Below are 27,318 nucleotides of genomic sequence, written 5' to 3' on the forward strand. Positions count from 1 at the left end.
TTCAATTATTGTTATAATTTGCTTATTTATTTATATATATATATATATATATATATATATATATATATATATATATATATATATATATATATATATATATATATATATATATATATATACAGGGCTCAAAATTTCAAGTCCTGAGCTACTAGCCAGGCCTCAAGAGTTACTCGCCACCAGTTGCCCCACCTAATTCATACACTGCCTTGCGCCTAATTGCACCCGTAAACACGCCCTCGTAGATTATCTCATGGAATGACAATGTTTTATGCAGAATCAAGTTACAAAATTCAATATTACCAACAACAACTTTAACAAAATGTGACAGGGCACTGGGGGCAGACCAGAGGGACAGGGCACTGGGGGCAGACCAGAGGGACAGGGCACTGGGGGCAGACCAGAGGAACAGGGCACTGGGGGCAGACCAGAGCGACATGGCACTGGGGGCAGACCAGAGGGACAGGGCACTGGGGGCAGACCAGAGGGACAGGGCACTGGGGGCAGACCAGAGGAACAGGGCACTAGAACTGGGTCTCTTCCCCATTCTCTTGCTGTCTCCTCTGCAACTCCCATCCATCCTCTCTCTCTCTCCCATTCATCTCATCATCAGGAGCCTGTGTGTGCGGCTCCACGCTTACATGTCCCCACTTCCTCCTTTTATTCAGGCTGGCAGAGAGGAGAGGAGCTGCAGCACAGCGGGAGGGAGTACAATCCAGCGTTGAGATCCACACAACTGCACAGCCATTGACACCATAGCACAGCGCACACTGACAGCACACAGCACACATTGAGACCAGTCTGTTCATAGTGCTCAGGCTAAACTGTTGGACACTTACATAGAGCACAAGAAGAAGAAAACTGCACAAACTAGAAGGCTGCCGCTCTCATGTCAGGGCAACTTTCAGTGAGCGCTGCACCTGAGTGGTATTTTTTGCAATCCTCCACCTCACTCATTACTTTCTGCTCTCCAGCTACATTGATCGGGGGCCCGGGGGAGGGGGGCAGGCTCAGAGAGGTCATACTGTTAGGTCCCATGGCTTAATGAAAATTGTAAGGAGAGCACCTGTGTACTACTCTGCCTGTGCGCGGCTCACCAGACTACTTTTCCCGAGCATGCACCTTTCCTCTTCGGCCGCCAATCTCATCGGGACTCTAAGGCCCCGTACACACGACCAGTTTCCTCGGCAGAATTCAGCTTCCGACCGAGTTTCTGGCTGAATTCTGCCGAGAAACCCGGCCGTGTGTACACTTTCGGCCGAGGAAGCCGACGAGGACCTCGGCGAGGAAATAGAGAACATGTTCTCTATTTCCTCGTTGTTCTATGGGAGAACTCGGCCCGCCGAGGTCCTCGGCGGCTCCAGGACTGAACTGGCCGAGGAACTCGATGTGTTTGGCACGTCGAGTTCCTCGGCCGTGTGTACGGGGCCTGAGTGTAGGCACAGATTGGAGGGAGATTGGTCATGCAGCCCTGTCATCACTCGCCCCCAGCTTAAATCCACTCGCCAAATGCTAGTAGGCGAGTGGAAATTTTGAGGGCTGTATATATATATATATATATATATATGTGTATTTATTTATTCAATTATATATAAAGTATAGTTTAATAGTTTATATTTAAAATTTGTTTATTATATATATTTATTTATTTATTTATTCAATCATATAGATTGTATAAATTATTTATTTATAGACATTTATGTTCATTGATTTATTTATATTTAATAAGTCAATAATTTATTCATTCGTATAATTATTTAAATTTATTATTTATTTACATCTATTAATATATTCATTATATGTAGAATAGACTACAGGGGAATAAATTCCCAGAACAAGAACTGATGTTTAATGTGACTGAAGGTGAAGGAGTGACAGAAGCAGGGGAGGGGAGGAATTCCCCACCAGCTAGGTGTGAGTGACAGAAGTTAGATGAGGGGAGATATTCCCCACCACAAGGGGAGCTAGACGTGAGGCCCGGGGCCGTAGTCTCGCGAGACTACGGCCTAACGTGATTCGCATAGATCAGTGAGATCTACACAGAGTTCCAACCATACAGCCGCCCGCACCCTGGCGTGGCGGCGATGGGGAGAGACGGCCTAGCACACGGAGGATGGGGTCCCCAGGACAGGTCCGCAGCAATGGCGCCGTCGATTTGCGACAATAGCGCGATTGGTGCAGGGAGATCCTCACCGCCACGCCCCCCTCAGAGATGAGACGCTCTGAGGAGAAGAAGGGAGGTAGGAAAAAAGGCGCCGAGATGTTAAAATGGCTCCGTCCTACCTCCAGTCAGAAAACGAGCAGTGTGCAGAGCGCACCGGGGGGAAAGAAAAGAAGCAAAGCAGCGGTATATTGTAAAATAAACAAATAAAGAAGCCCAATGACTGTAAGATGTACACATCAGAGGAAACCGCGTTCTCTACAAAACGGGTGGCACAGATAGCAAAGTGGGAAAAACATACAGCAAAAACTAAACGTTTATCATATTTAGAAATATCAGTTGTGCTTCATAAGACAGAAGGTTGATAGAACAACACACAGATGAAGGTCTGAGGGGATCAGAGGGTATATACAGATACAGGTGGAAGTTGAAGGGAATAGCGGAGGAGGGAAAAACCTCCGTAGCTGTAATAAAAGCCGGGGTGGGAGGGGGGGGGGGGGATCCCCAGCACCCTGTGGAAAGACGATGTGACATTAGGATCTACACAAATTAAAAAAGGCTGCTGAAAACCAAATAACAAGCAAGCCTACATAAAAATTATAAACATAGAGTAATGTACTTATCTGAGTTCTGGCTATGAGCAGAAAGAAAGAGGAATAGGTTACCTCAGACAGTCCCTTATATAGGCTACGGTCTGGGAGGGGCTACACTGGCCCAGGGACTGCTGGGAAGGGTAGTTCTTTGAATTTTTTAAGTTACAATAAATGTTTACTGTATTTCTGCTATGGGCATTATTAAAGAAAGATAATGCATAAGATATGAGCCTCCTGTCTGATGTATAATTGAGTTAGACGGTCTGGGGGTGGGATACTGTTTTAACATCTTCCAAGATTCCCTCCCAGTCAGTATCTCCTATAGCTCCAAGATCAGATTTCCATCTAGCTTTAGCTTTATAGGCTTGGTTTGTGGTGCCAGGGAGACAAATGGCGGACAAGAGAGTGTATGGTATATATTTTAATTATAGAGGGGGATAATTAAAGGAGGGTTTGTAGTGGAAAATTGAGCTTGTATGGCATGGTGGAGTTGAAGATATCTTAATAGGAGAGAGTGCATTGTATTTTTAATGTTTTTCAATGTGTTACCATTGGCTATAATGTAATGCACATTTTTAAAGAACCACCTGAAAGATGCAGAATTTTCTGTAGCACTGTACTGTAATTAGAGATTGAAAGGCTTGAGAAAAAACTGAAAAAGTGGGAAACAAAATTATAAATTTTGTTTTATTTTTCCAAAGCCTTTTTTTCTGGAAAAAGAGTGGAATATTTTCTTTTACAATGATAAATAATATATCTATGGCATGGAATTCAAACTATATAACATGAAGACCTTAAACTCTTCCTTACCGGGCCATTGTAAAATAACGCCGGCAGGAACCCTCCCTCGATCCGGGTGGACGCCATATGACTTCCTTTCTTCCCGGCAATCTAGGGCGCGCGCGCCCGGCAGCCGCGATGTCCGCCGGGCTCCCGCGATTGCCGGTGATCACGGCAGAAGTGTGGATCTGTGTTCCCAGTACAGAGGAACACACATCGGTCTCCTCCCCTTGTGAGTCCCATCCCCCTACAGTTAGAACCCCCCCAAGTGTTAACCCCTTCCCTGCCAGTCACATTTACACAGTAATCAGTGCAGTTTTATAGCACTTATCGCTGTATAAATGTGAATGGTCCCAAAAACGTGTCAAATGTGTCCGCAGCAATGTCACAGTCACAATAAAAATCGCAGATCGCCGCCATTACTAGTAAAAAAAATACAAATAAATAAAAATGCCAGAAATCTATCCCCTATTTTGTAGATGCTATAATTTTTGCGCAAACCAATCAATATACGCTTATTGCAATATTATTATTATTATTATTATTTTTTACCAAAAATATGTAGAATACGTATTTTTTTTTTAAATTGTCGCTCTTCTTTTGTTTATAGCGCAAAAAATAAAAACCGCACAGATGATCAAATACCACCAAACGAAAACTCTATTTGTGGGGGGGAAAAACATAAAGATTTAATTTGGGTACAGTGTTGCATGACCGCGCAATTGTCATTCAAAGTGCAACCGCGCTGAAAACTAAAAATTGGTCTGGGCAGGAAGGGGGTGAAAATGCCCTGTATGGAAGGGGTTAAAGAGGAGGTCCAGTTCCCCCACCAAAAAATTTAAGCGGTTGTAAACCCGCATAATTTTTTTTTTCCTACACCTGCAAGGCAAAAGCCGTAATGAGCTAGTATGCACCGCATATTAGCTCATTATGAAATACTTACCTCGGAACGAGGTAGGGAACTTACCTGGTCCACGCCGAGCCGAGCGTGTCTTCCAGGTATCGCCGCTGCAGCACTGTGATTGGCTGGAGCGGCGATGACGTCACTCCCGCGCATGCGCACGGGAGATTTCCTTTCCGGCATGAGTCGGCGGGGCCGGTCCTTCAGCCGAGGATCCCCCCTGCGCATGCGCCGCTGCAATCAGCGGCGCATTGCGAGGGGAATATCTCCTAAACCGCACAGGTTTAGGAGATATTCTTTATACCTACAGGTAAGCCTTATTATAGGCTTACCTGTAGGCAAAAGTAAAAAAAAGTGGGTTTACAACCACTTTAAGTCAGCAGCTACAAATACTGTTGTTGCTGACTTTTAATATAAGGACACTTAAGGACACTTAAGGATATAAGGATCCCACGATGTCGGCACCCCAGCCAATTTTTCCATCGACTCTCTGGCGCTGCCGCTGCCATTGCTTGTAGGGGAAACCGTCTGGTTTCCTACTGCGCATGCATGAAGTGCGCTGTGCTTTGTGAATGGCCTGGCAGCGGAGGAGGGGGACCGAACTTCCAGGTAATCTTGCCGTGGCGAGATCAACCAGAAGTAGGAGCAGGTACCCCCTCTCTCCCGAAAGGTGCCAAGCGTCGCACCAAAGGGGGGAGGCAGATAAGTGGAGCTACTACTTTTTTGGGTGAAGCTCTGCTTTATTAAAATATTTTATGTAAAGTCTTAAATTATTGCCAGTTGAAGATGAGCAAATCCTGTAATACGCTGTACTTCTCAATGCAGTTCTCAAACAAGAGAATATGCCCCTCTGCCACTAGGGGACACTGCAACAAGGGAAAGGCTCCAGTTTTGTTTGCTTGTGGTCTCCATCTTGTACTTCATACAGTTGGGTGATTGTTGGGGTTCAGTGGGTGTCCTCTCAGGCCTTAAGTTACACGTATTTTTTTTAGATTAATTAAATGTTTCCTTATGTTCTCTACCATCACAACATAATTTTTCCCTCTAGCCTGTTCAGGAAATAATTTTTTCTTTTCCTCCCCTCAGTAAAATGATGAAGCTAACATCTAGAGTTTGGAAACCTTTCCACAGTGTAATTCCTGCTGACCGCAAAGCTAAAATTTGCAAATATTGTGAGAATTTTTTTTTCTTCTTCCAAATGCTACAAGAATGGTAAAACATCCTGACATGCCAGAGGTGCCCTAAGGACATTAATACTATGGGATTTAGACCTCATGTACGCTGGATGTTTTTACAGCTGCTTCTAGGGGTGTCTGGCATGTTTTTTATTTGTTTTGTTTCTTTACCTAATAACGAGGACACACAGAGTATAGCATTGCAAAGTGGAGCGGTTTTCTTATAAAAAAGCCCACATAGGAGTCCTTGGAGTGGAATATCCTTGGTGGTAGATATCTGTGCAGGCGAGTCTGATCTCTGTAATGAAATTCAGCCCTTCTGGTGAAAAGTGCATATTGCATGTGGGAAGGAGCACTTTGATGTACCGTTTTTTAAGAATCACTTTTTTCACCTATTCTAACACATATAATAGACTTGTGCTTCCAGGAGCAGCAGAGTTTGGGCAGAAAATACGCTGCAAAAACTGCTAAACGCACCTAAACGCTAGTGCTTGTGCATTCATTTGTTTCAATGGCCAAAATGTATTATTTATTCTGACCAATTAACGCCCAAGAGCTTGATGCCTGTAAAAGTTCCTAAAAGCTTTAGACACGTTTGCAATCCTCAGGCATTTTTTTTTCTACAGAAAATGCTACTGGCTTCTAGGAGAGTTACCGTAAATAAATGTCCTGTGTGCATGAGGACTATAACGAAAGTGTGGGTAGCTTTTCCCTCCAGAGTTGTCATTCCAGAAACACTTTTTGCTTCTTCTGGATCATCCAGGGGTCAAGTCCCAGGGAAAAAAGTGTGGGAACTCCCACCCAAGATCCACTCATCCACCAAAAAAATAAAAATAATACGCTCATATGCATAATTACTAAACCGCAAGTTCTTTCTAAATCCCGCGATAACTCATGGCAGACCTCCGCAATGTCTCCTGGGAACAATGACAAAAGCTCCCAGGAGACATTGCGGCATCGAGGAAGTGACGGAATACCCGCACACTACCCGATGAATCCATATACAGGAAGCGGCCAGTAACATAAAGGATTACTAAGGTTCGCCTGCCCCTGACAGCGACTCGAGCTGGGCATCGCCGCTTAGTGAAGGATTGGCTCGGCTGCTCTAGTCCTGCAAAGGGAACTGAGTTCCTGCTGTGAAAAAAGTGCAGGAACTCCGTTCCCATGCGTTCCCGCAGGACTTGAGCCCTGGGATCATCACAAAGTGTTTCTTCACCAGTAGGAGAAACAGGGAAACACTTTTTTTCCCCATGGCTTCAACACTTCTGGAAATGTTACATCTCTAACTGTAATACAATACAATAATGTGAAGAGCTTTATAGATTATAACAGAAACTATTTTCTGTTTAAGGCTCCGTGAACACGTTTTGGTTCAGTTACAACATTGTGATGTGAATGGACTCCAAGTCAATGGTGTCTAATCAGTAAACAACAACTCTGTTCCAGTCTGTCCCCAGAGACTGTTATTACTTAAATTTTGCCTCTCCCACGAAAGAGGGTTGTCAGTCTAAGCCAAATCAGAACATCCCTGCCCTTGCTCTGGCAGTCACTATTCGTTATGTAAATAATATGGAGTTCTTTTGAGTATGAAAATGAGGGCTTATCCATTATATCAAATTACATTCACAATATTGGGTGATTTTAAACATGTAGCCATTCAAAGATGCCTTCACCCCACATCTGCCACTAGAGCAAGCAGAGATGAGCACAAGGGACATGTCCAGCCGCTACGCAAGACTGGATAGGTAAAAAAACCCCTATGTTATATATACTAGATCACACAAAGAAATTTGAAGGATGTATAATAGAGCATAAGATTATGTGTGCAAAAAAGTGCCAGTATGTGTATATAAATAGATTCCCCACCAAGGATCTACAATGCAAAAACCTAAAAAAAAAAATCCAAAGTAAACCAAGTCAAGACATAATTGAGACCACCTGACACCCTGGAAGGAAAGGTTGGAAAATACTTGGTAATATCACCATGATAATTACCTAGTTGTGCTCATAAATTTACATACCCTGGCAGAATTTGATTTCTTGGCCATTTTTTTGAGAATTTAAATGATAAAACAAAAACTTTTCTTTCACTCATAGTTAGTGTTGGGCTGAAGCCATTTATTATCAATTAACTGTGTTTTCTCTTTTTATCTTTCAATATTTTTATTGAAAATGAACAATGTTGCCTCAGACATAGGTAACAAATATGAAAAGAACAATCGAGCTCTATCAGATTATATTATTCATACAAAGAGTCATAAGCCTAAAACCTATAGGCAGCAAAACAAAAAAAAAATAGAGAGACTCAATATAAAATGCAGTTAGCAGGAAAGCTCGTTAATATATCTATATGACATAAAGATAACCAAAGAAAAAAACAACACAATGTTCCCTTTAAATCGTATCCCTTCCCTCTTCCGCCGTGAAATCATTCACTGAGTGGTAATAAAAATGAAAAAAACAAAAACAAAAAAAAAAAAGGAAAATACGAATAAAGCTAATGAGCCATATTCTCGACTCCCTAGGGTCCAACTAGTGGTTGTCCCAGGAAGCCAACACTACCCCAGAATCACAAGAATGATTCATACCAGGAGCAAGATGTATATAAAGAACAGAGGAGGAAGAGGAGAAGGAAGAAAAAGGAGGGGAGGGATTGGTAAGGGTAGGGAAAGATAGGGAAGGACAAGGAAAGGTAAAGAAGGGGGAGAAAAAAAAAAAAAGGGAAACCCCTCCATATACTTCCACCTACATCATATTAACCTAGAGACAGAAGGTCCATTAATGCATCCCACAGTTGACAACAATAACAACAATAGCCAATTCAACATTAAACGTTTTTTTTTAAGAGGAAAGAGAGAAAGGAAAAAAAAAAAAAAAAAGAAAGGGAGAAAGTAAGAGGAGAAGAGAAGAGGGTCAGCCGGAGACATTTTATGACGGAGATAAGTAACGTATCCACGGATCCCACGTTACATTGAATTTCTTAGTAGAATCGCGAAGGACACAGGTGAGTCTGTCGTTAACCATGATCCAATTAAGTTTATTCTTCACGTAATCAAGAGGAACCACCGACTGCTTCCAATATCTAGCAATAGTTATTCTTGCTGCCAAAAACATATACGTGATTAACGTCATTGATTTTTTGGGAACCTCACTGGGTAATTTATGAAAAAGCGCTGGTTGCGGGGATCGACGTATATTAACACCCGTTACCGAGTAAATTAAGTTAAATATACGAATCCAAAACTTCATTACCACGGGGCACTGCCACCAAACATGAAGCATTGTACCCATCTGTCCACAACGCCTGAAGCAATTGGGCGATGCGGACGGGTGCATCTTAGCAACTCTGGTCGGGACCAAATACCAACGTAGAAGTGTCTTATAATTTGCTTCAATTAATGTAGTGTTAATGGAAATTTTGGATAGAGCGAAGGCAATATCTTGCCAATCTGATAATTCCAACGTGGTATTCAAATCCCGTTCCCATTGTTTCATGTAAGGGAGCTTGGCATCCGGGTCAGTGAGGATAGTGTATACTGTAGATATCCTTCCCCGTAGAAGGCCCTTAGTTTGGCAAGATAATTCAAAATTTGTAAGAACCATGGGTCCAGCCAACTGATTAAGTTTGGATCGTATAAAAGAAATAATCTGGTTATATCTAAATAGTTCACTAGAAGGCATCTGGCATGTATCTGTAAGATATTGTAACGAGTGCGGTTGATCTCCGTCAAGATAATCGCCTATCCTAAGAAGCCCCTTATTTAGCCACCACAGAAACAGCATTGGAGTCATTCCAGGAGAAAATTCGGGGTTAAAGAAAATTGGGGCTAATGGAGTATGAGGGGAGGACAAGGGTTTGCGATGTCTTACTCCATCCCAGATTGCCAATGAATGGGACAGGGTAGGGCACAATATCGGAGGGCGAAGGCGACCAGGAAGCCACATTAAAGAGCCTATAGCAAAGGGGTGACATGAAAGAGCCTCAATAGAGACCCAAAGGGGTGTAGATCCTTTAGCCGTTGTGTAGGAAAGCTGAGTTATTTGAGCCGCCTGATAGTAGGCCTGTAAGTTAGGGAGGCCAAGCCCACCAGATTGTTTCGAGACACATAGAGTCAATTTATTCATTCGCGGTTTCTTATTGTTCCAAACAAAACGGGAAACTTCTGATTGCAATCGTTGCAAATCTCTCCTCGGAACCGCAATTGGCAAAGTCCTAAAATAATAAAGTAACTTGGGTAAAAACGTCATCCTAATAGAATTGATTCTACCGAACCAGGACAAGGGATAATCTGCCCATCGCCGAAGATCCTCCCGAAGTCGACTGAAAAGCGGGGGATAGTTAGCTCGATAAAGAGTATCGATCGAGGGTGTCAACTGAACACCTAAGTATGGCAGCGATTTTTGTGTCCATTGAAATTTATATAGAGTCTTTAAGGTTGAGACCGTCGCGGTGGGTAAAGAAATATTGAGGGCCATAGTCTTTTGGGTATTTAAAGAGAGTCCCGAAATCCGAGAGAACCGATGAAGCAGGGTCAAAAGATTAGGTAAGGTCAATTGAGGATTTGTGACATACATAAGAATGTCGTCGGCGAACAGGGAACATTTATGTTCCCGCTGCCCACAACAAATGCCATGTATATCAGGATGGGATCGGATCGATACAGCTAGGGGCTGAATCGCCAAGGCAAACAATAAAGGGGAGAGCGGGCAGCCCTGTCTCGTCCCACGTCGGATAGGAAATGATGCCGATTTATAACCCCGAACAGAAACCTGGGCCGACGGATTACTATAGAGTTGTTTAAGTAATAAAATAAAGGTGGAACCGAATCCAAATGCTTCCAGAGTAGTAAATAAATAGTCCCAATTTAAACTATCAAAGGCCTTGTGAAGGTCCAAAGATAGAAGTAATAATTCCCTCGACACAGGGGCATCCCATTTAGAGCGCACTGCAGAGATCAATGCTATGGAGCGACGAATCTGATCCAGCGTCTGACGCCCGGTTATAAATCCAGATTGATCCTTGTGGACATATTGCTCTAAAAAAGAACCAAGCCGTATGGCTAAAAGTTTTGTCAGGATTTTAAGATCGCAATTAATTAAGGAAATGGGCCGATAATTAAGAATGTCTGTAGAATCTTTATGTGGTTTGGGGATAACACTAATGTACGCCCTATTGTCATCTAAAGGAACTGTTCCGCCATCCCGCAAAAAATTAAAGTAGAGAACCATATGAGGAGCCAACTGTTCAGAAATTTTTTTATAATAAATATTAGAGAGGCCATCAGGGCCCGGAGATTTATGTAAGGACAGTACTTTAATAGTATTCTGTATTTCCTCGCAGGTAATGGGTTGGTCCATAAGCTCTCTATGGGATTCAGTGAGGGATGGCAGTGATAAGGTGTGCAAAAAATCTTCAATGGGGACAGGAGTGTGGTCCTGGGTTGGGTTGTATAATTTAGCGTAAAATTTTTGAAATTCCTGAAGAACTTTATTGGGATGTTGGGAAAGATCGCCATTTGAGAGTCTAATTTTTGGAAGAGCTACGTGGGCATGTTTAGGGGAAAGTTTACGCGCCAACAACGAACCCTGTCGATCCCGCCAAGTAAAAAATGTATGATTAGTCCATCGCAACTGTTTTTCTGCTTTAGTGGTGAGACAAATATTAAGTTCCGTACGTGCCTGTTCAAGTCTAACCAATAGGTCAGGGTGTGGGGAGCGTTTGTGTTGAGTCGCTAATTCTTCGTATTCCGCAGTCTTAACCCGGATTACCTCATCACAAGTTTTTTTAAGTCTGGATGATAACTGAATCAAAAAACCCCGTATGGAAGCCTTATGGGCCGCCCAATTAATGGCAGGAGTGGTATCTTCCGCCCGATTGATGTCAAAATACATTTTCAAATGAGAGAGGATTTCTAAACAAGAAGACTCATCACTAAGCATTGATTCATTCAATCTCCAATGGGATTTAGCTAATCTGACAGATAAGTTAGCGAACACCAATACAATCGGATCGTGATCAGACAACGGCGTCGCAATTATTTTAGCTGAAACCAGTTTAGGCAGTAAACCCGAGGGGAGAAAAACATGATCGATACGCGAATAACGGTTGTGGGCCCTGGAGAAATGGGAGTAGTCTCGAGTGGTAGGATTGGCCTCCCTCCAAGCATCAATAAAATCATAATGGTGCAACAGCTGGGCAAATTTACGGCTCTGATTAGAAGGGGATCGAAGTTGAGGATGATGAGACCTGTCCAACATGTGGTCCAGCGCCAAATTAGAATCACCAGCTATAATAACATCACCTTCAAATTCAGAGGCCAAAGAACGAAATAAAGAATTAAAAAAGGCGACCTGGTTCGTGTTAGGAGCATAATAAACTAGGATCGTCACTAAATTCTCCCCCAAGTGCCCTTTCACCAGCAAATATCTCCCCTCTTTGTCCCGTAGTATTTTAGATTCAGTAAATGACAGCCTACTAGACAAACAGAGCGCTACCCCTCGTTTTTTCTCTGTAGCATTAGCAAAATAACAAACAGGATAATTTCTATGCATATACCGGGGAGTAAAGAAAGGAAGGAAATGTGTTTCCTGAAGGGCTACAATATCTGCCCCTATAGACCTATAGTAGTTAAACAATTTGATGCGTTTAGACGGTGAACCCAGCCCTTGAACATTATGTGAAAGCAGTCGTATGGTTCCAATGGAATCAGCGAACTTAGACATGGCTATGGAAAAAAACAGCTGTAACCACCAGACTCACCCACCAATGTACAAACACGAAAATCCTGACGAGATTCCGGCTGACCCTCAGAAGATAAAAGGAAAAAAAGGTTAAAAGTAGAGAAAGTAAATAAAAAAAGAGAGAAAAATGACACAAGGGCTTAAAGAAGCCTAGTATCAAGAGGTGTAGCATAAAGTGATTTTTAGACAATATACAACACAAACAATGTAACCAAATAGTCCAGAACTCCAGTTCTGGAAATGTAGGAGTCTCCACCAAAGGTAACCAATGGGAAGAGTCCAACAAATCAGGAGAGAGCATAGCCACCCCCCGGCACATGTATAAAACAACAGGTAATATTACCCCCCAACCCCCACACCAAGTTCAATGACACCCAAAATAGGAGCAAAAACATAGGCAGCAGCTAATGTCCCGCGAAGGGACCACTGAGAAGCCGCCGCCCCACCAACAAGAAAAAAAAAAAAAAAAAAAAAAAAAAGAGTAACTGGTGTCAGTTAGAAAATTCTCAATTGACTCGGCGAGAAGTCGCAGATTTCCGTGATGTCGGGGAGGACCAAAGCGGCGAAAGCGGAGGACCGCCGGATCTTGCTTGGTTCTGAGACGATGGGTCATGGGAGATAAATCCCAGTTTCAGCATGATTTTTTCACCTTCAGCAAACGTGGAAAAAGAATGTGATCTGTTATTATAGGTGAATTGCAAGCGAAAAGGATAGTTCCAGCGATAGCGAATATTACGTTGCACCAAAGGGGAAAGCAAAGGTTTAAACGCTCTTCGTTTTTGAATGGTAGCTTGGGAAATATCCGCAAAAATCTGAAGCTTGCAACCTTCAAATTCCAGATCCGGGTGCTCTCTGGCGTACCTCATGACCGCTTCTTTGACCCTGAAGAAGTGAGGCTTCACAATCACATCCCTGGGAGGACCATCTTGTTTCGGAGGGACAAGAGCTCTATGAATACGATCAATTTCCGTGTGGAGTTCGTCAATATCAGGGATAGCAGATTGCATTAAAAAGTAAGCGACAGAGGGTAGATCTTTAATCGTTTCTGGTAAACCGCGGATACGAAAATTATATCGCCTGGCGCGATTTTCAAGGTCGTCGATTTTAGCGTAAGCATCTTCCAAGCGATCATAAAGTTCAGTAATCATATTAGAATTCTGCGCCACTTTGTGAACAGTGTCATCAACTTTGGATTCAATGCTATCTAAACGACAGCCAAGCTCCTGAAAATCTTGCTTTATATCTGCAGCCAGTTTAGTGGTAGCTTTTCCCAACTCTCTTTGTAACATGTCTGCAAAACGTGCCAGAAGAATGGTATCTGGAGAATATGGGAGCGGTGCAGGCAAAAGAGCCACGGACCCTCCAGGGCTATCAACATCAGTGTCCTGGCTACTGGGTTGCATCCTGTCATTGTCTATTTCTTCACTGGCCTGGCTAAGAAATATATCTGCCATGTCTCTATCCAGAGCTGAGGAAGCATGGGAAGCAGGGCTTGGAGAAGACAGGGCCTGCGAATAGGATTTGGCAGGGCTGGTGGAAACACAGGGAGGGTCAGTCAGCTCACCTGTAAACAGAGGGTTCTTGGCTGGAGGAGGCACACTGTTACTCCCTGAAGCTGGGGGCTTCCCCTCAGTTCCCTGTGTCCTCCGTCCATCTGACTGCATGGCGCTCGTTGCGGTCGCCATCTTGGATTCCTTCCCGGACCCACGAGGCTGGCAGCGTGATTCGCCGGTCCTCCCCGCCGACCGGATGGACATGGAGCGGGTCTCCGTAGTGAGCCCCAGGTGTCGCCGACCACGTCCGAGGGTAAGCTGGGTTGGGGAGCTGCTAAATCTCGCTCAAAGTGCCGGGGGTGTGCGGAGCGGTCTAGGGATGCATCCGCTCCTGCCGCCCGCGCATGCGCTCTCCGTTTTCTCTTTTTAAATCATGACAACAAACTACCCAAATGACCCTGTTTAAAAGTTTACCCTGGTCATTTTAGCCTGATAACATGTGTACAAGTCGACACAAAGGCGTTTGGATGGCTATTAAAGGTAACCATCCTCACCTGTGATTTGTTTGCTTGAAATTTAGTGTGTGTGTGTGTGTGTGTGTGTATAAAAGGTCAGTGAGTTTTGTGACTCCTGACAGACCCTTGCATCTTTCATCCAGTGCTGCACTGATGTTTCTGGATTCTGTGTCGTGGGGAAAGCAAAAGAATTGTCAAATGATCTGCGGGAAAAGGTAGTTGAACTGTATAGAATGAGAAAGGGATATAAAAGAATTGAGAATGCCAATCAGCGGTGTTCAAACTCTATTCAAGATGTGGAAAATTAGGGGTTCTGTTGAAACCAAACCACGGTCAGGTAGACCAACTAAAATTTCATCCATAGGATGAATTTCCATTTCCAGGAAAATTGTTTGGGATGCAAAGAAAAACCCCCAAATAACTTCAGATGAAATACAGGACTCTCTGAAAACATGTGGTGTGGCTGTTTTCAAGATGCACAATAAGGAGACACTTGAAGAAAGATGTGCTGCATGGTCAAGTCGCCAGAAGAAAGCATTCTTCTCCTGACCTCTATATCATTGTGCCACTCTGGCAAGCTCTCAAACATGCAAGATGGCCCAAGAATTTACAGGTACTGGAGGCTGGTTGCCAAACGGAATGGGCAGCTTTACCATCAGAGAAGATAAAGAGCCTCATCCACAAATGCCACAAGACTTAAAAAAGACTTCAAGCTGTCATTGATGTTAAAGGGGGCAATACACAGTATTAAGAACTGTAAACATTTGATCGGGGTGATTTAGGTCGTTTCTGTTGTGAATAGCATTTAAAAGGAGTAAACACAGTTGATTGATAATAAATGGCTTCAGCCAAACACTAACCATGAGTGAAAAAGTTTTTATTTTACAATTCATATTCTCTGAAAAATGGCCAAGAAATCATAAATTCTGCCAGGGTATGTAAACTTATGAGCACAACTGTATATGAAGAGATTGCTATCTATGATGACTGCATCAAGGGGACATCAATGTGGACCCAGAGAGCAGGAAACTAGTCAAAAGAACAATGATCGCTTTTCTTTCTCTACATATAGGTAAAGTGGTTGTAACCCTGTTTGCTGATTACTATGGTCAGTTTACGTACCTCCAGTGATCATGCTGCTCTCCTCTCTCCCTGCCTGTCGGCTCCTGTGTATGTGAGCTGTCTCTGCCCCAAGCTCCTCCTCCTACCGCAGTGAGTAGAAAAGTAAACATAAAAAAAATCACTGCCAGACCCTCTTTTATGCAGCCATAACACCACCGTGTTTGTTAAAAACAAAGCATGTAAATCTCTTCAAGCCAGTCACATGACTCCTGACCGCTCTCCTCCCCCATCTAAGGGCTGCAGTGGGAGGGGCCAGCAAAATAGTCATGTGACCTCCCCTATTGATATCAGAGGGAGATCTCGGTCCCTCCCTCTGTAGCCTGTAGATATAGTAGGAGAGCAGCTGGGAGTCACATGACTGGCCTGAAGAGCTCTGGGGAAAAAGGTATTTACAGGCTTCGTTTTCAACAAAAACGTACACTGTGTGTTATGGCTGCATAATAGAGGGTCTGGTTGCAATTTTATATATATATATATAAAGGTTACAAACAGTTTAATCATTAAGTGTTTTTGTATTTTATCCACTTTAAGTGCATTTGCAAAGAAGATGCGGGGGAGTACAGCGAGCATGCTTTGGGTAAAAAAAAGAACATATTTTTTGTTGTCCATAGCTAATAACTGTTTATTCATTCAGAGATACTAGATGCATAGCTAGCAGAGTGGGGGTGTAGAGATGTCAAAAAATAATGGATTAACATGCTTATTCTAGAATTAAACCCCTTTCAATAGAATGAATGCTATGACCTTCATAAAACTTCAGTATTGTATATGACTAATATTCTATATTTTGACATCCTCAAGCATGTTTAATAATGGGTCTATAGCATAGAAATGTGCTAGGAATGTTTATTTTATCAATTGAATTATTTACATATTCTGATTTAATGCCTATTCATATTTTGATTAAATCTAAAGAAAAAATAAATAAAAGTATGCATAGGACAATGGTGGTTGCTAGATGATGTGAGTGTGAAATGTCATTAACACGTGTGAAAAGCTGCTCATGAAAATCAGCGTCGTCTATTACTGCACCCAGAACATATTTATTGTGTGAGTAGTGTAAATAAAATCTATATACCAAACATAGAATGAGTGTCCTTCAATTCATAACAGTTCTGCATACTCAATAATGTATTCGTCTCTCCCCCATAGATCAGTACTTCAGTTAAACACTAGTGCCTAAGCTCTTCCTGAATTTTTCAGGGTAATTATAAGCTCTGCAGGAAAGCAGTTTTTTTTACTTTTGTAGAGCTGTGCTTTTTGCAATAAAACAGTCCATCATACCCAGAAACAGACACACCAGTGTGTCCAAAAGAACCGCTTCTTCACAGAATAATGATCAATAAATCCACCTGCACCAAAAAGTGACCTTAAAGCGGAGTTCCGGCCACAATTTCACTTTTTAAATATAAATACCCCTGTAATACACAAGCTTAATGTATTCTAGTACAGTTAGTCTGTAAACTAAGGTCCGTTTTGTTAGGTTGTTACAGCATTTAGACACTTTATAAAATAGAAATTGACTGGGGCCATCTTAAGTGTGGGCATCATGAAGCCAGACTGTATGACTTCCTGGATTTCGGCAGCAGTGTAATGGGTTTCAGATCAGGTTTCAATAGCAACAGGAGTGTCAAAGGAAGTTACCGCCCCTTATCTATGCAAACCTCTCCTCCCCTCCTCCTTCCAGGAACCAGTAAATATACTAAATAATTTGTTCCTGTGCAGATATATCTACATAACAAGATTATATATATCTCTCGTTATATATGTGGTGTGTCTACATATACTAGACATGTGCACTGTCAATAAATTCATTTTGTTTAGTTCCGTTTCGCATTAGCCGTTATTTCGTATTTTGTGCCCGAAACTCAATTCGGACTCGTACGCTCATAATGGGCACAGCAGGAGTACAGCCACAGGAAGTCGGCACAGAACAGGGATGGTGGGAACCCTTCATGAGGCATTCCCACCATCCCTGCACTGACTTCCTGTGGCTGTACTCCTGCTGTGCCCATTATGAGGGGTTCCCACCATCCCTGTGCTGTGCCGCATCGGCCCCTGGCACCCCGCATCGGCCCCGGCAACCCGCATCGGCCCTGGCACAGCACCCCGCATCGGCCCCCGACACAGCAACCCGCATCGGCCCTGGCACAGCACACTGCATCGGCCCCAGCATCACGCATCGGCCCCCGACACCCCACATCGGCCCCGGCACCCCACCCCACATAGGCCCCCGGGACAGCAACCCGCATCGCCCCGGCACCCTGCATCGGCCCTGGCACAGCACACTGCATCGGCCCCAGCACCACGCATCGGCACCCCGCATCGGCCCTGGCACAGCACACTGCATCGGCCCCAGCACCACGCATCGGCACCCCGAATCGGCCCCGGCAACCCGCATCAGCCCTGGTGTCAGTAGTACAGATGCGTCTTTACAGCCAGTGTCACAGGTGGGAGGGGGAGTGTCACAGGTGGGGGGGAGAGTGTCACAGGTGGGGGAAGGCCAGTGTCACAGGTGTGGGGGAAGGCCAGTGTCACAGGTGTGGGGGAAGGCCAGTGTCACAGGTGTGGGGGGGTGTCACATGTGAGGGGGGGGAAGGTGGGGGGGAGAGAGTCTCAGGTGGGGGGGAGAGTGTCACAGGTGGGGGGGAGAGAGTGTCACAGGTGGGGGAAGGTCAGTGTCAAAGGTGTGGGGGGCAAGTGTCAGGCTTACCTTGCATGAGAAGTCTAAACAGCAGTCCTTGTACATGCTTCCTTGTGATATATGCAGCATGTCCCTCCAGCCAGCACAGTTCACTTCCCAGGTGTCAGTGTATACAATGGAGAGGGGAGGAGCCTCTGACCCCAGCATGTATCGACAAGTTTGCAGAGGGACAAACTTGTGCACTAAATCTGGTGTCTGCTTGGGTCAGAGGCTCCTCCCCTCTCCATTGTATACACTGACACCCGGGAAATTAATTGTGCTGGCTGGAGGGACGTCGCAGAGCTGCCGATCGCCCCCCTCCCTGTATAGTTAGAGATGCCAGCCGACCCAGAGGTGCAGGGGGAGCAGGGAAGTGCAGTATAACTTTTCTTCAGTGCCCTCTTCGCGCCCCAGCAGCTGCCTTATGCTAGGACCGGCTCTGAAGAAGGAGGAAGGAGAGCAGTCTGACACTTTAGCGCCCAGGATCGGCCCTGGATAGATCTGTATGTGTGAACACAGCTCGTAGTACAGCCTCACCTCCCTGCACCAGAATTGTGACAGACAGTGCAGAGCGCACTGTTTCAATGTACAGGGAGGCGGGGCTGTACTACGAACGGTGTTCTCAGATACAGATCTATCAGACAGAGATCCGCTCTGACTGTCTGCCTGATGATCTGTATCTCCGTGCACCGGAGACAGATGGGGGGCGGTGGGAGGAGTTGGAGAGGGACAAGAGGAAGAGGACACCACCTCTATGGGCGGCACTGCCCTCCCTCCCGCCCCCCGAGATTTTCAATACCAGATAGTATTATTTTTTAACTCTGAGATGCCCTTTATCCAGTCACTGCAACCTTCAGGGAGGAAAAGTTCCCCATCTCCAAGAATATGTGTATATCAGGTTTTTTTTTTTGCATGTAGCTATATTTTAATTTGTTTTTTGTATTTCAAGCTAGGTTTTTAAACTGAGGAACTACCAATTAAAAGAATAATAGCGGTGCTCGTTATAACCAACAGGTACTCCAAGTTGGTCCGCTCTTGTTTCGCCCAAGTAAATCAGGTACTGGTCCAGCACCTACCACAAGACATCAAACATAAGAATTGGATGACCACACAATGATAGCAATAAGATCCGAAAAGGGGCAAGTTGACGTGTTTCATGCATAGTGTCAGCACTTGCTCTGTGTGCTTTATTTGGACTTTTTGATTTTTAAAAATGTATCTTTTATAGAGGAGGTCCAGCCTGGGTGAAAATAAACTAAGTCAGCAGCTACAAATATTGTAGCTGCTGACTTTTAATATTAGGGCACCGGTCCAGGGAGTACGCAATGTCGGCACCCCAGCCGATCTTCGGATCGACTCAGGGGTCTGCCGCCACCATTTCTGGTAAGGGAATCTTTCGGCTTCACTGCTGGTTCCCTACTGCGCATGCGCAAAGCCTGGTGCGCTTTCTAATTGGCTGGTGGCCGGGGGAAGGAGGAGGTCAGCCGAACTTCAAGGCGATCAAGCTGCGGCCTGTCTCCCGGAAGTGGGGAAGGGGACCTGTCAAAAACAGGTCCCTGTTCTCCACCCTGCAAGGTGCCAAATGTGACACCGGAAGAGGGGGAGGAAACACAAGCGGAAGTTCCTCTTTTGGGTGGAACTCCGCTTTAAGGATCTTATTGCTATCAGCTATGCAGTCATCCAGTTTTTATGTTTGACTGGTCCTCATCTGGTTAAGAGCAGCCTTTACTGCTTTCCTTTTGTGCTAGCCTCGTATTTTTTGTATGAATAAGTGATTGTGAATAAGTGTTGCCCATAAAAACTGGTCTTATTTTTTTTAATAAAAATGCCAGTAATTATCTTCCCATTATTATTTTGATACACAAATCCTATGTATTAAAAGAACTGTATAATGGGAGAAACATGAAGACTGCCAATGCTTCTGAAAATGCTAGTTGTCATATTGACCCTCTTGCTTGGATACTTTAAGTCAGCAACCTGGAGCAAGTATATGAATTGATTTTTCCTGATCTGCAGTATTAAAGCAACAGGATCAGCATTACAGCTAGGCAACCAGCATTTTCACAAAATGTTCACCAATGACTGTCTCAGTGTTTCTGTCCTCCATAGATTATATTTAAAACCATATTTTTATATGTGGATACTTATATTACCCCCCCTGCCAAGGTGTGTTTGATACTTAACGTTGATTACATTTACCCTTTTACCTCATAAGTCAGTAATGGAAATGTATTTACTATTTTCAGATTCCAAGAAGGAGAAGGATTTACGGGGAGCTTTAAGAGCGGAAGTGGAAAGGTTACTTAATACAATTTTACATCTTAATGGGTGACTAATGAAGCAAATGTGGGGCATTGCTCACAGAAGCCAATCGATTTTATCTATCAAATTTCACTCCCTGCACTTTATAAAATGTTGTAGACACTCTTTAGAATTCTCTTATGGCTTCACACCAGAAATGTCGGTGGCTGTGAAAAATGAATGTACCTGTTTAGAAATGGGTACTTGATTTTGTTGCATAGGGACATGGTGGGTGGCGTCACTACGTCCAGAGTGTCTTTACTAGATGCTCCATGCAGGATAGACAATCCTCGATTTCCTCCATCAATGCAGTCAGTGTGGATGAAAATCTCTCCCGCGGAGCCATTGTGTTCTCCTGGATGGGGAAATCGTCCCAGCTAGGAGAAAGCAGTGACTACTGTTGGTGGCTATAATAGCCACTAGCAATAATCGCATATAAAATCTGACAGGATGGTTGTGGCAAAGTTGCGCAGTGAGCACTCGGCTGTAAAGCCGCAAGCTGAGCCGGTTGCCCATAGTAGACATGCCAGTGCCACCGAGGAATGATGCGGTGAGGACACAGTCCAGTGGTGAGTACACCGCTGGACCGTAGGACAGGTGACTGACTGTTTATTAAAAGTCAGCAGCTACCCTTTTTTGTAGCTGCTGACTTTTAATAAACAAATGACTGGATCTCCGTCTTAAAGTGATGCTATGCCCTGATCCTCCTCTTCTCAGCTCCCCGCCGGCTCTTATGTGTGCTCTTTCCACAGCTGACTCTGTGTGTCCATAAGACACACAAAGCGTGGCTGCACTCCGCCCTCCGTTCCCTCCTCATTGGTTGTGATTGACAGCACCAGGAGATGATAGCTCCTGCTGTTGTCTGAGCTAATGAGGAGAGAGACTCTGCTCTCCTGGACTTTGCTGGGTCGAGATTGGGCTCTATATTTGGGGGGGGGGGGGCTGGTTGCTGATGGGTTGTTTTTTTTACCTTAATGCATAGAAAGTAGAAAAAAAAAAACATATTCAAGCTATAGTTATATAATGTATATGGGCTGAAAGTGCACGCTCTCAGGTTTAATTTGAGGGTATGTACATCCATATCGGAGGATGGGTTTAGGAATTGCCACTCTTGAGAATAGCTATCCCCCCTTTTTCAAGGGACCAAAAGTAATTGGACAATTCAATCAAAAGCTGTTTCATGGTCAGGTGTGGGCTACTCATTTGTTAGTTCTTTATCAGTTAGGCAGGTAAAGGGTCTGGAGTTGATTCTAAGTGTGGTATTTGGAATCTATTGCTGTGAACCGACATCATGCGTTCAAAGGAGCTGACCATGCAAGTTAAACAAGACATTGTAAAGGCCCATACACACGAATGGAATTTCTGAAGACAACGGTCCGACGGACGTGTTTTATCTGACAATCCGACCGTCTGTATGCTCCTTTGGACAATTGTTGTCGGAATTTCTACCAAATGTTGGCTGTGTATGCTCTCAAACTTTCCAAGAACAAATGGGTTACGTCAGATCATCCGATCGTGTGTACAGAAATCCGTCACTACGTTCATGTTTGTTGGCTGAAAATGTTTTGCCGTGTGTATGCATACCAAGTTCACGGACAACGCCCTTCGAACAAAAATCCACGGAAAAATCAGATGGAAGTCCGATTGTGTGTACAAGGCTAAAGGCTTCAAAAATGAAACAAATCCATCAGAGAGCCGCAAAATTAGGAGTGGCAAAATCAACAGTTTGGTACCTTCTGAGGAAAGAAGACCGCACTGTGAGCTCAGCAACATAAAAAGGCCTGGACGTCCACAGAAAACAGTGATGGAGTGCAGGATCCTCTCTATGGTAAAGAAAAACCCATTCACAACATCCAGACAAGTGAAGCACACTCTCTAGGAGGTGAGCGTATCATTGTCAAAGTCTACAATTCAAAGAAGACTTCACAAGAGAAAATACAGAGGGTTCACCACAAGGTGAAAACCACTCTTAAGCCTGAAGAATATAAAAGCCAGATTAGACATCTAAAAATTACAATTCTGGAAAAGCATTCTTTGGATGGATAAAACTAAGATTAATATGCATCAGAAATAGACAGGAAGAAAATCGTGTGGAGAAGGCTTGGAACAGCTGATGATCCAAAGCATACAACATTATCTGTAAAACATGGTGGAGGCAATGTGATGGCATGGGCATGCATGGCTTCCAGTGGCACTGAGTCATTGGTGTTTATTGATGATGTGACAGAAGCAGCCGGATGAATTCTGCAGCGTTTAGAGATATGCGGTCAGCCCAAATTCACCCAAATGTTAGTTTGGCTAAATTCAATGTTAATTGGCCGGTATAGATGGACAATGATCCAAAACACACTGCAAAAGAAACCTAGGAGCTTTTTAAGGAAAAGAAGTGAAATATTCTGCAATGGCTGAGTCAATAACCTGATCTCAACCCAGTTGAGCATGCATTTCACTTGCTGAAGGCAAAACTAAAGGCAGAAAGACCCACACAAAAAGAACTGAAGACCGCTGTAGTTAGAGCCTGCCAAAGCATCAGAAAGGAGGAAACCCAGTCTTTGGTAATGTCCATGGGTTCCAGACATCAGGCAATCATTGGCAATAAAGAATTCTTAACAAAATATAAAAAAAAAAATTAACATTTGTCCAATTTCATTTAAGCCCCTGAAAATGGGGGGGGGGACTATAAAAAAAAATAGTTGCAGTTTTCCTAAAATTTGTATTTGATATTAATGTTATGTTAAAGCTGAAAGTCCGCACTTCAAATTCATTTGGATTGTTTTTTTTTTTTTTTTTTAAAACCCCCATTATGTTACTAAACATCTCAGGCCGGGGTTCACATCTCTGTTTTTTGGTGCTTTTTGCAGAAACGCACTACAGTTCATTTACTTGTTTTCCTATGGGACACATTCACATCCATGATTTTTTTTCAGCTGCTGTGTAATTGAAAAGGGCTAGGACTTTTTAACGCAAAACTGTGTTTTTTTTTTTGTTCAATATACTTCAATGGAGAAGCTGCAGAAAAGCATGTAATGTGTTTTTGCGGCAATTTGTGTTTTTTAATCTGCCCAACAACAAATTGTCCCATTTATGTATTTATAATATATATTTATGTATTTATAACATATTTAAAATATGTATTTATTTTTTTAAGGCTATTATCCGATTAATCGATACAATAATCGGCCAACTAATCGATTTATGAAAATAATCGTTAGTTGCAGCACTATTCTGGTGACATACAGAGCCAAAAGTATGAAAATTGAGCCTGTGTACAAATATATATGGACCTAACTGTGTGTGTGTGTGTGTGTGTGTCTATGTATATATGTATATAATACAAATTTATGTTGCAAAAAGCCTTCATTTCCTAATCAAGACAAAAAAAAATAGAATGAATCTAATTTGGGGGAAGCATTGTATCTTGGGATTCAAGTTTATTAGATTTAGCAGATTTTCAAATGCTCGAACTCAAATATATTATTGTTTTCTGCTATTTTAGGAAATTGAATAAAGAAGATGTTGCAATTCTGGATTCTCTCAACTATATTAAAGGTGACTTATTTTTTTTCCTGTCCTGTGGTTAAGATATTGTAGCAAGTACAATTACATTACCCATTTTGTAGTGGTGTGAGGCCACTGACTCTTGAACTTACTAATCATATGAACATTTCTTATTGCTGATGTTAGGGGCCTGATTAAATTTAACACGTGTAATCTAAGATTTCTGTTTAACTCAGTAATTTCACTGGTTTGCTTTTGCAATTGAATTGGTGTGAAAAATTCTAGCACATTTAAATTTACTGTTTGCTTTTAAATGAATCTGATCTGGTATGAAATGTGCCTAAGGCAGGCCATACACACCTGGGTTTCAGGAAAGAAATGTGCTTGATTCCACCATCAACACAATGTTGACGGGGAATCCCTCCTGCCGAGCCATTGTATTCTCTCGGCGGGGAAAGCCATCACTGAAGAGAGAACACAGTGATTATTGCTAGTGGCTATATAACGGCAGGCTGGTTATGCCCAAGTTGATTGATTGGCTTGGGTACCTTCAGCCTGCCCATACATGGTTTGAATCTCGGTCTGTTGTAGTGTCTGCAAGCCCCTGTTTGAGCCTTCAAATCAATATTTGGGTCCCTGCGGGGGATCATGGACCCTAGGCTGTGTAGACATTGAGCAGTGCTAAGCCGTGTATGCTGTCACTTCGCTATCAGCCTAGCTTAGTTACTAAGCACTTGTAAGCCCTAAATTCTGGGGAAGTTTACTACAGAACCAGACCCACCTTTTTTGGTTGAATGTCTGGCTCTGCCCCCTTCTACCTCCTGAGCAAGGTTCCTGATCAGGAACATTGGTCAATATGTCAGAGCATCCCCAGAATTTGGCCACACAGGTGCTTAGGAGCCCAACTGAGCTTGTGTGCAATTACCACAAAATTCTTCAATCCATTTGAGGTTACCTATGGTTGACCTTTGTAATGCCAATCTACCCAAAATCACAATTTCACTTTATTTGTTTCCTAAATTTGCCATCAGCGCAGGGAGGGAGGATTGACCTGACCTGTGATCATTGCCTTGTTCTATATTTATCTCAAACACTGAGACATTAGATTAAGTAATTGATCGATGTAACCTCTCTAATGGAACCAGACAGATGATAGTGAAACAGACAGCAGATGGTAACTAAATATTCAAATCTGGTGGGAGCAGATAACAAGTGCCTATTGCAGTCAATTACATTAAATATTTGATCCAAAGTGTAACTTGCTTTTGTTCCTGCTACCTGCTTCTTAATGTAATCACCCAACAATTTCATGAACTTTAGCCTTTTAATGCAATTCCTTTTCTTTTTCCCTCTGCATGGTACCAAGATCCATCTAATAACTTCAGGTGCTTTGCTAGCGTTCAGATTTATCATACAAATCTGATTACTTTTATATTACTTCTGGATTTTTATTATAGTGTGGCAATCTTTTTTTGTATTAGGCAAATACTTTAAAAATATAGTCAATATTTAATGAGTTTAAGGCTCCATGCACACTGGGTTTAAAAAAACGCTCATATAGAGCATTTTTTGTACAAAGTTTAGACGCGTTTAGGAGAGTTTTTTTACAGGTTTTTTTTCTGCCGATGAGCTCCAATCAGAAACAAGAATCAGAAGGTTTTTATTTATTTATTTTTTCCTGCATCTTAACATTGATCTCAAAATATGCCTGTAATCATCCTAATGTGCATGGACACAGGATAACATGGAGCTGCTTCTACAGGCAGAACACAAATCTCCTGTAGAAGCAACGTTTTTTTTAGGCCAGTGTGCATGGAGCCTTTATGTCACTGCCCCGCTAATTTTATAATGCAGTGAATAGAGCAGTGATGAATTGCTAAGTGCCATAGCCTATAGAAAATTGTTTACTGTTCAGTGAAAGATACATTGATATTGGTTACTGTTCTTTTCCCGTTTCTTTTATCTATGTTAAAGGGGTTGTAAAGGTTTATTCTTTTAAATAACAAACATGTCATACTTCCACTGTGCAGTTAGTTTTGCACAGTGTGACCCCTAATGTCCTCTTCTGGGGTCCCACGGCGGCTCTCGTGGCTCCTCCCCGCAATAGCTAACCCCCTCTGGGAAGCATTCTCTCGAGGGGGTTAGCTTGCGGACCCCCTCCCTTGTCATACATTCGGTGTCCATAGGTGCCGAATGTATGACTTGGTCCTGCCCGTCAGTCCGCCCCCCCCCACCCGGCGGCCACGTCATTAGATTTGATTGACAGCAGCGCGAGCCAATGGCTGCGCTGTTATCAATCTATCCAATGATCGCCGAGACTCCGCCAGGGTACGCGCAGGGCAGGTGAACGGGCTCAGGTAAGTAAAACAGGGGGGGGGGGCTGGGGGACCCGTGACAGCGAGGTGTTTACACCTTAATGCATTAAGGTGAAAAAACACAAACCTTTACAACCCCTTTAAAACCACCCTCTTATTTGTTTTTGTAATGTCACTAGTTCCTAGTAAGCTAATGTGCTAGCTATAAGAGCTACGTTCAAGCCAGTTAAATGCACTTTAGATGTATTTTTGAACATTCCTTGTGAAGGACCAACTTCAGATTCGTGAAGGACAAATGCAGGTATGCAAACAAAAAACTGCTGCAGACAGGGTTCCTCTACAGTATATGCCAGTGCAGTGTAGTGATTTGCACATGAGTAATTTGAAACCATCCCTCTTGACAAGCATTTGCACCAAAATATACAGAGGCTATTCCCAGAATATGAACAAAGTAGCAGAAGAGCAAAGGAAATGTGAGTATGTGCACTGTGGCTACACTTCTAGGTGTGCCAGACAGTGCGTTCCTTCTACTGTCCACTGCCACTACAGGAAATAATGGCCAATGGGAGAAACCACAGCAATCATCAGGGTACACATTACTAATACATCTTGAAGTGCTGAATAATGGCTCACAAGTGCTGCTGCCGGAGTGGTAAGTATGCCTCTTCTATTACAGAATACAGCTGCCTGGATTCTGTGATGCAAGCACAGCAGATTGAAAATCTGTGCTGAATTTTCAGCATAGCCTAATCTCTGCTTTTTCCCCACACATATTGTGAAACCTCAATAACTGATGCTTAGTTACAGTATCCTAAAAGGCAGGAGTAAATTTCATGTCTTAGTTACAAACCCCCAAATTCGTAGGTGTATTGGGGGCTGTGCATGCTTACCATGTTTCATGTTACACTCTAAATATGGGTGGGAGGGGGAATCTGTGCCACTGAGCCATTGTGTTCTCCTGGGGGAGAAAGGTGTCCCTTCAGGGTAAACACAGTGATTTATATATACACAGTGCTACAACAGCCACTAGCAATAATCGGATG

The 27,318-nt window shown here is 43.3% G+C and overlaps 1 protein-coding gene across 3 annotated transcripts in view; it reads left to right on the plus strand.

The window, feature by feature from the left end:
• KTI12 (KTI12 chromatin associated homolog) overlaps positions 1-27,318 on the plus strand; it is a 79,729-nt gene that overhangs the window by 20,411 nt on the left and 32,000 nt on the right. For 2 of the 3 annotated variants that reach the window (XM_040343107.1, XM_040343108.1), the window contains exons 3-4: positions 20,408-20,459; positions 23,959-24,011. In XM_040343107.1, the coding sequence (XP_040199041.1) occupies positions 20,408-20,459; positions 23,959-24,011 (105 nt within the window). Of the gene's footprint in view, positions 1-19,175; positions 19,219-20,407; positions 20,460-23,958; positions 24,012-27,318 lie in introns of all 3 variants that reach the window. The other variant, XM_040343109.1, reaches the window with a different exon arrangement.

The sequence above is a fragment of the Rana temporaria genome, chromosome 3 (assembly GCF_905171775.1).
Source record: "Rana temporaria chromosome 3, aRanTem1.1, whole genome shotgun sequence".
Taxonomy (NCBI): Eukaryota; Metazoa; Chordata; class Amphibia; order Anura; family Ranidae; genus Rana; species Rana temporaria.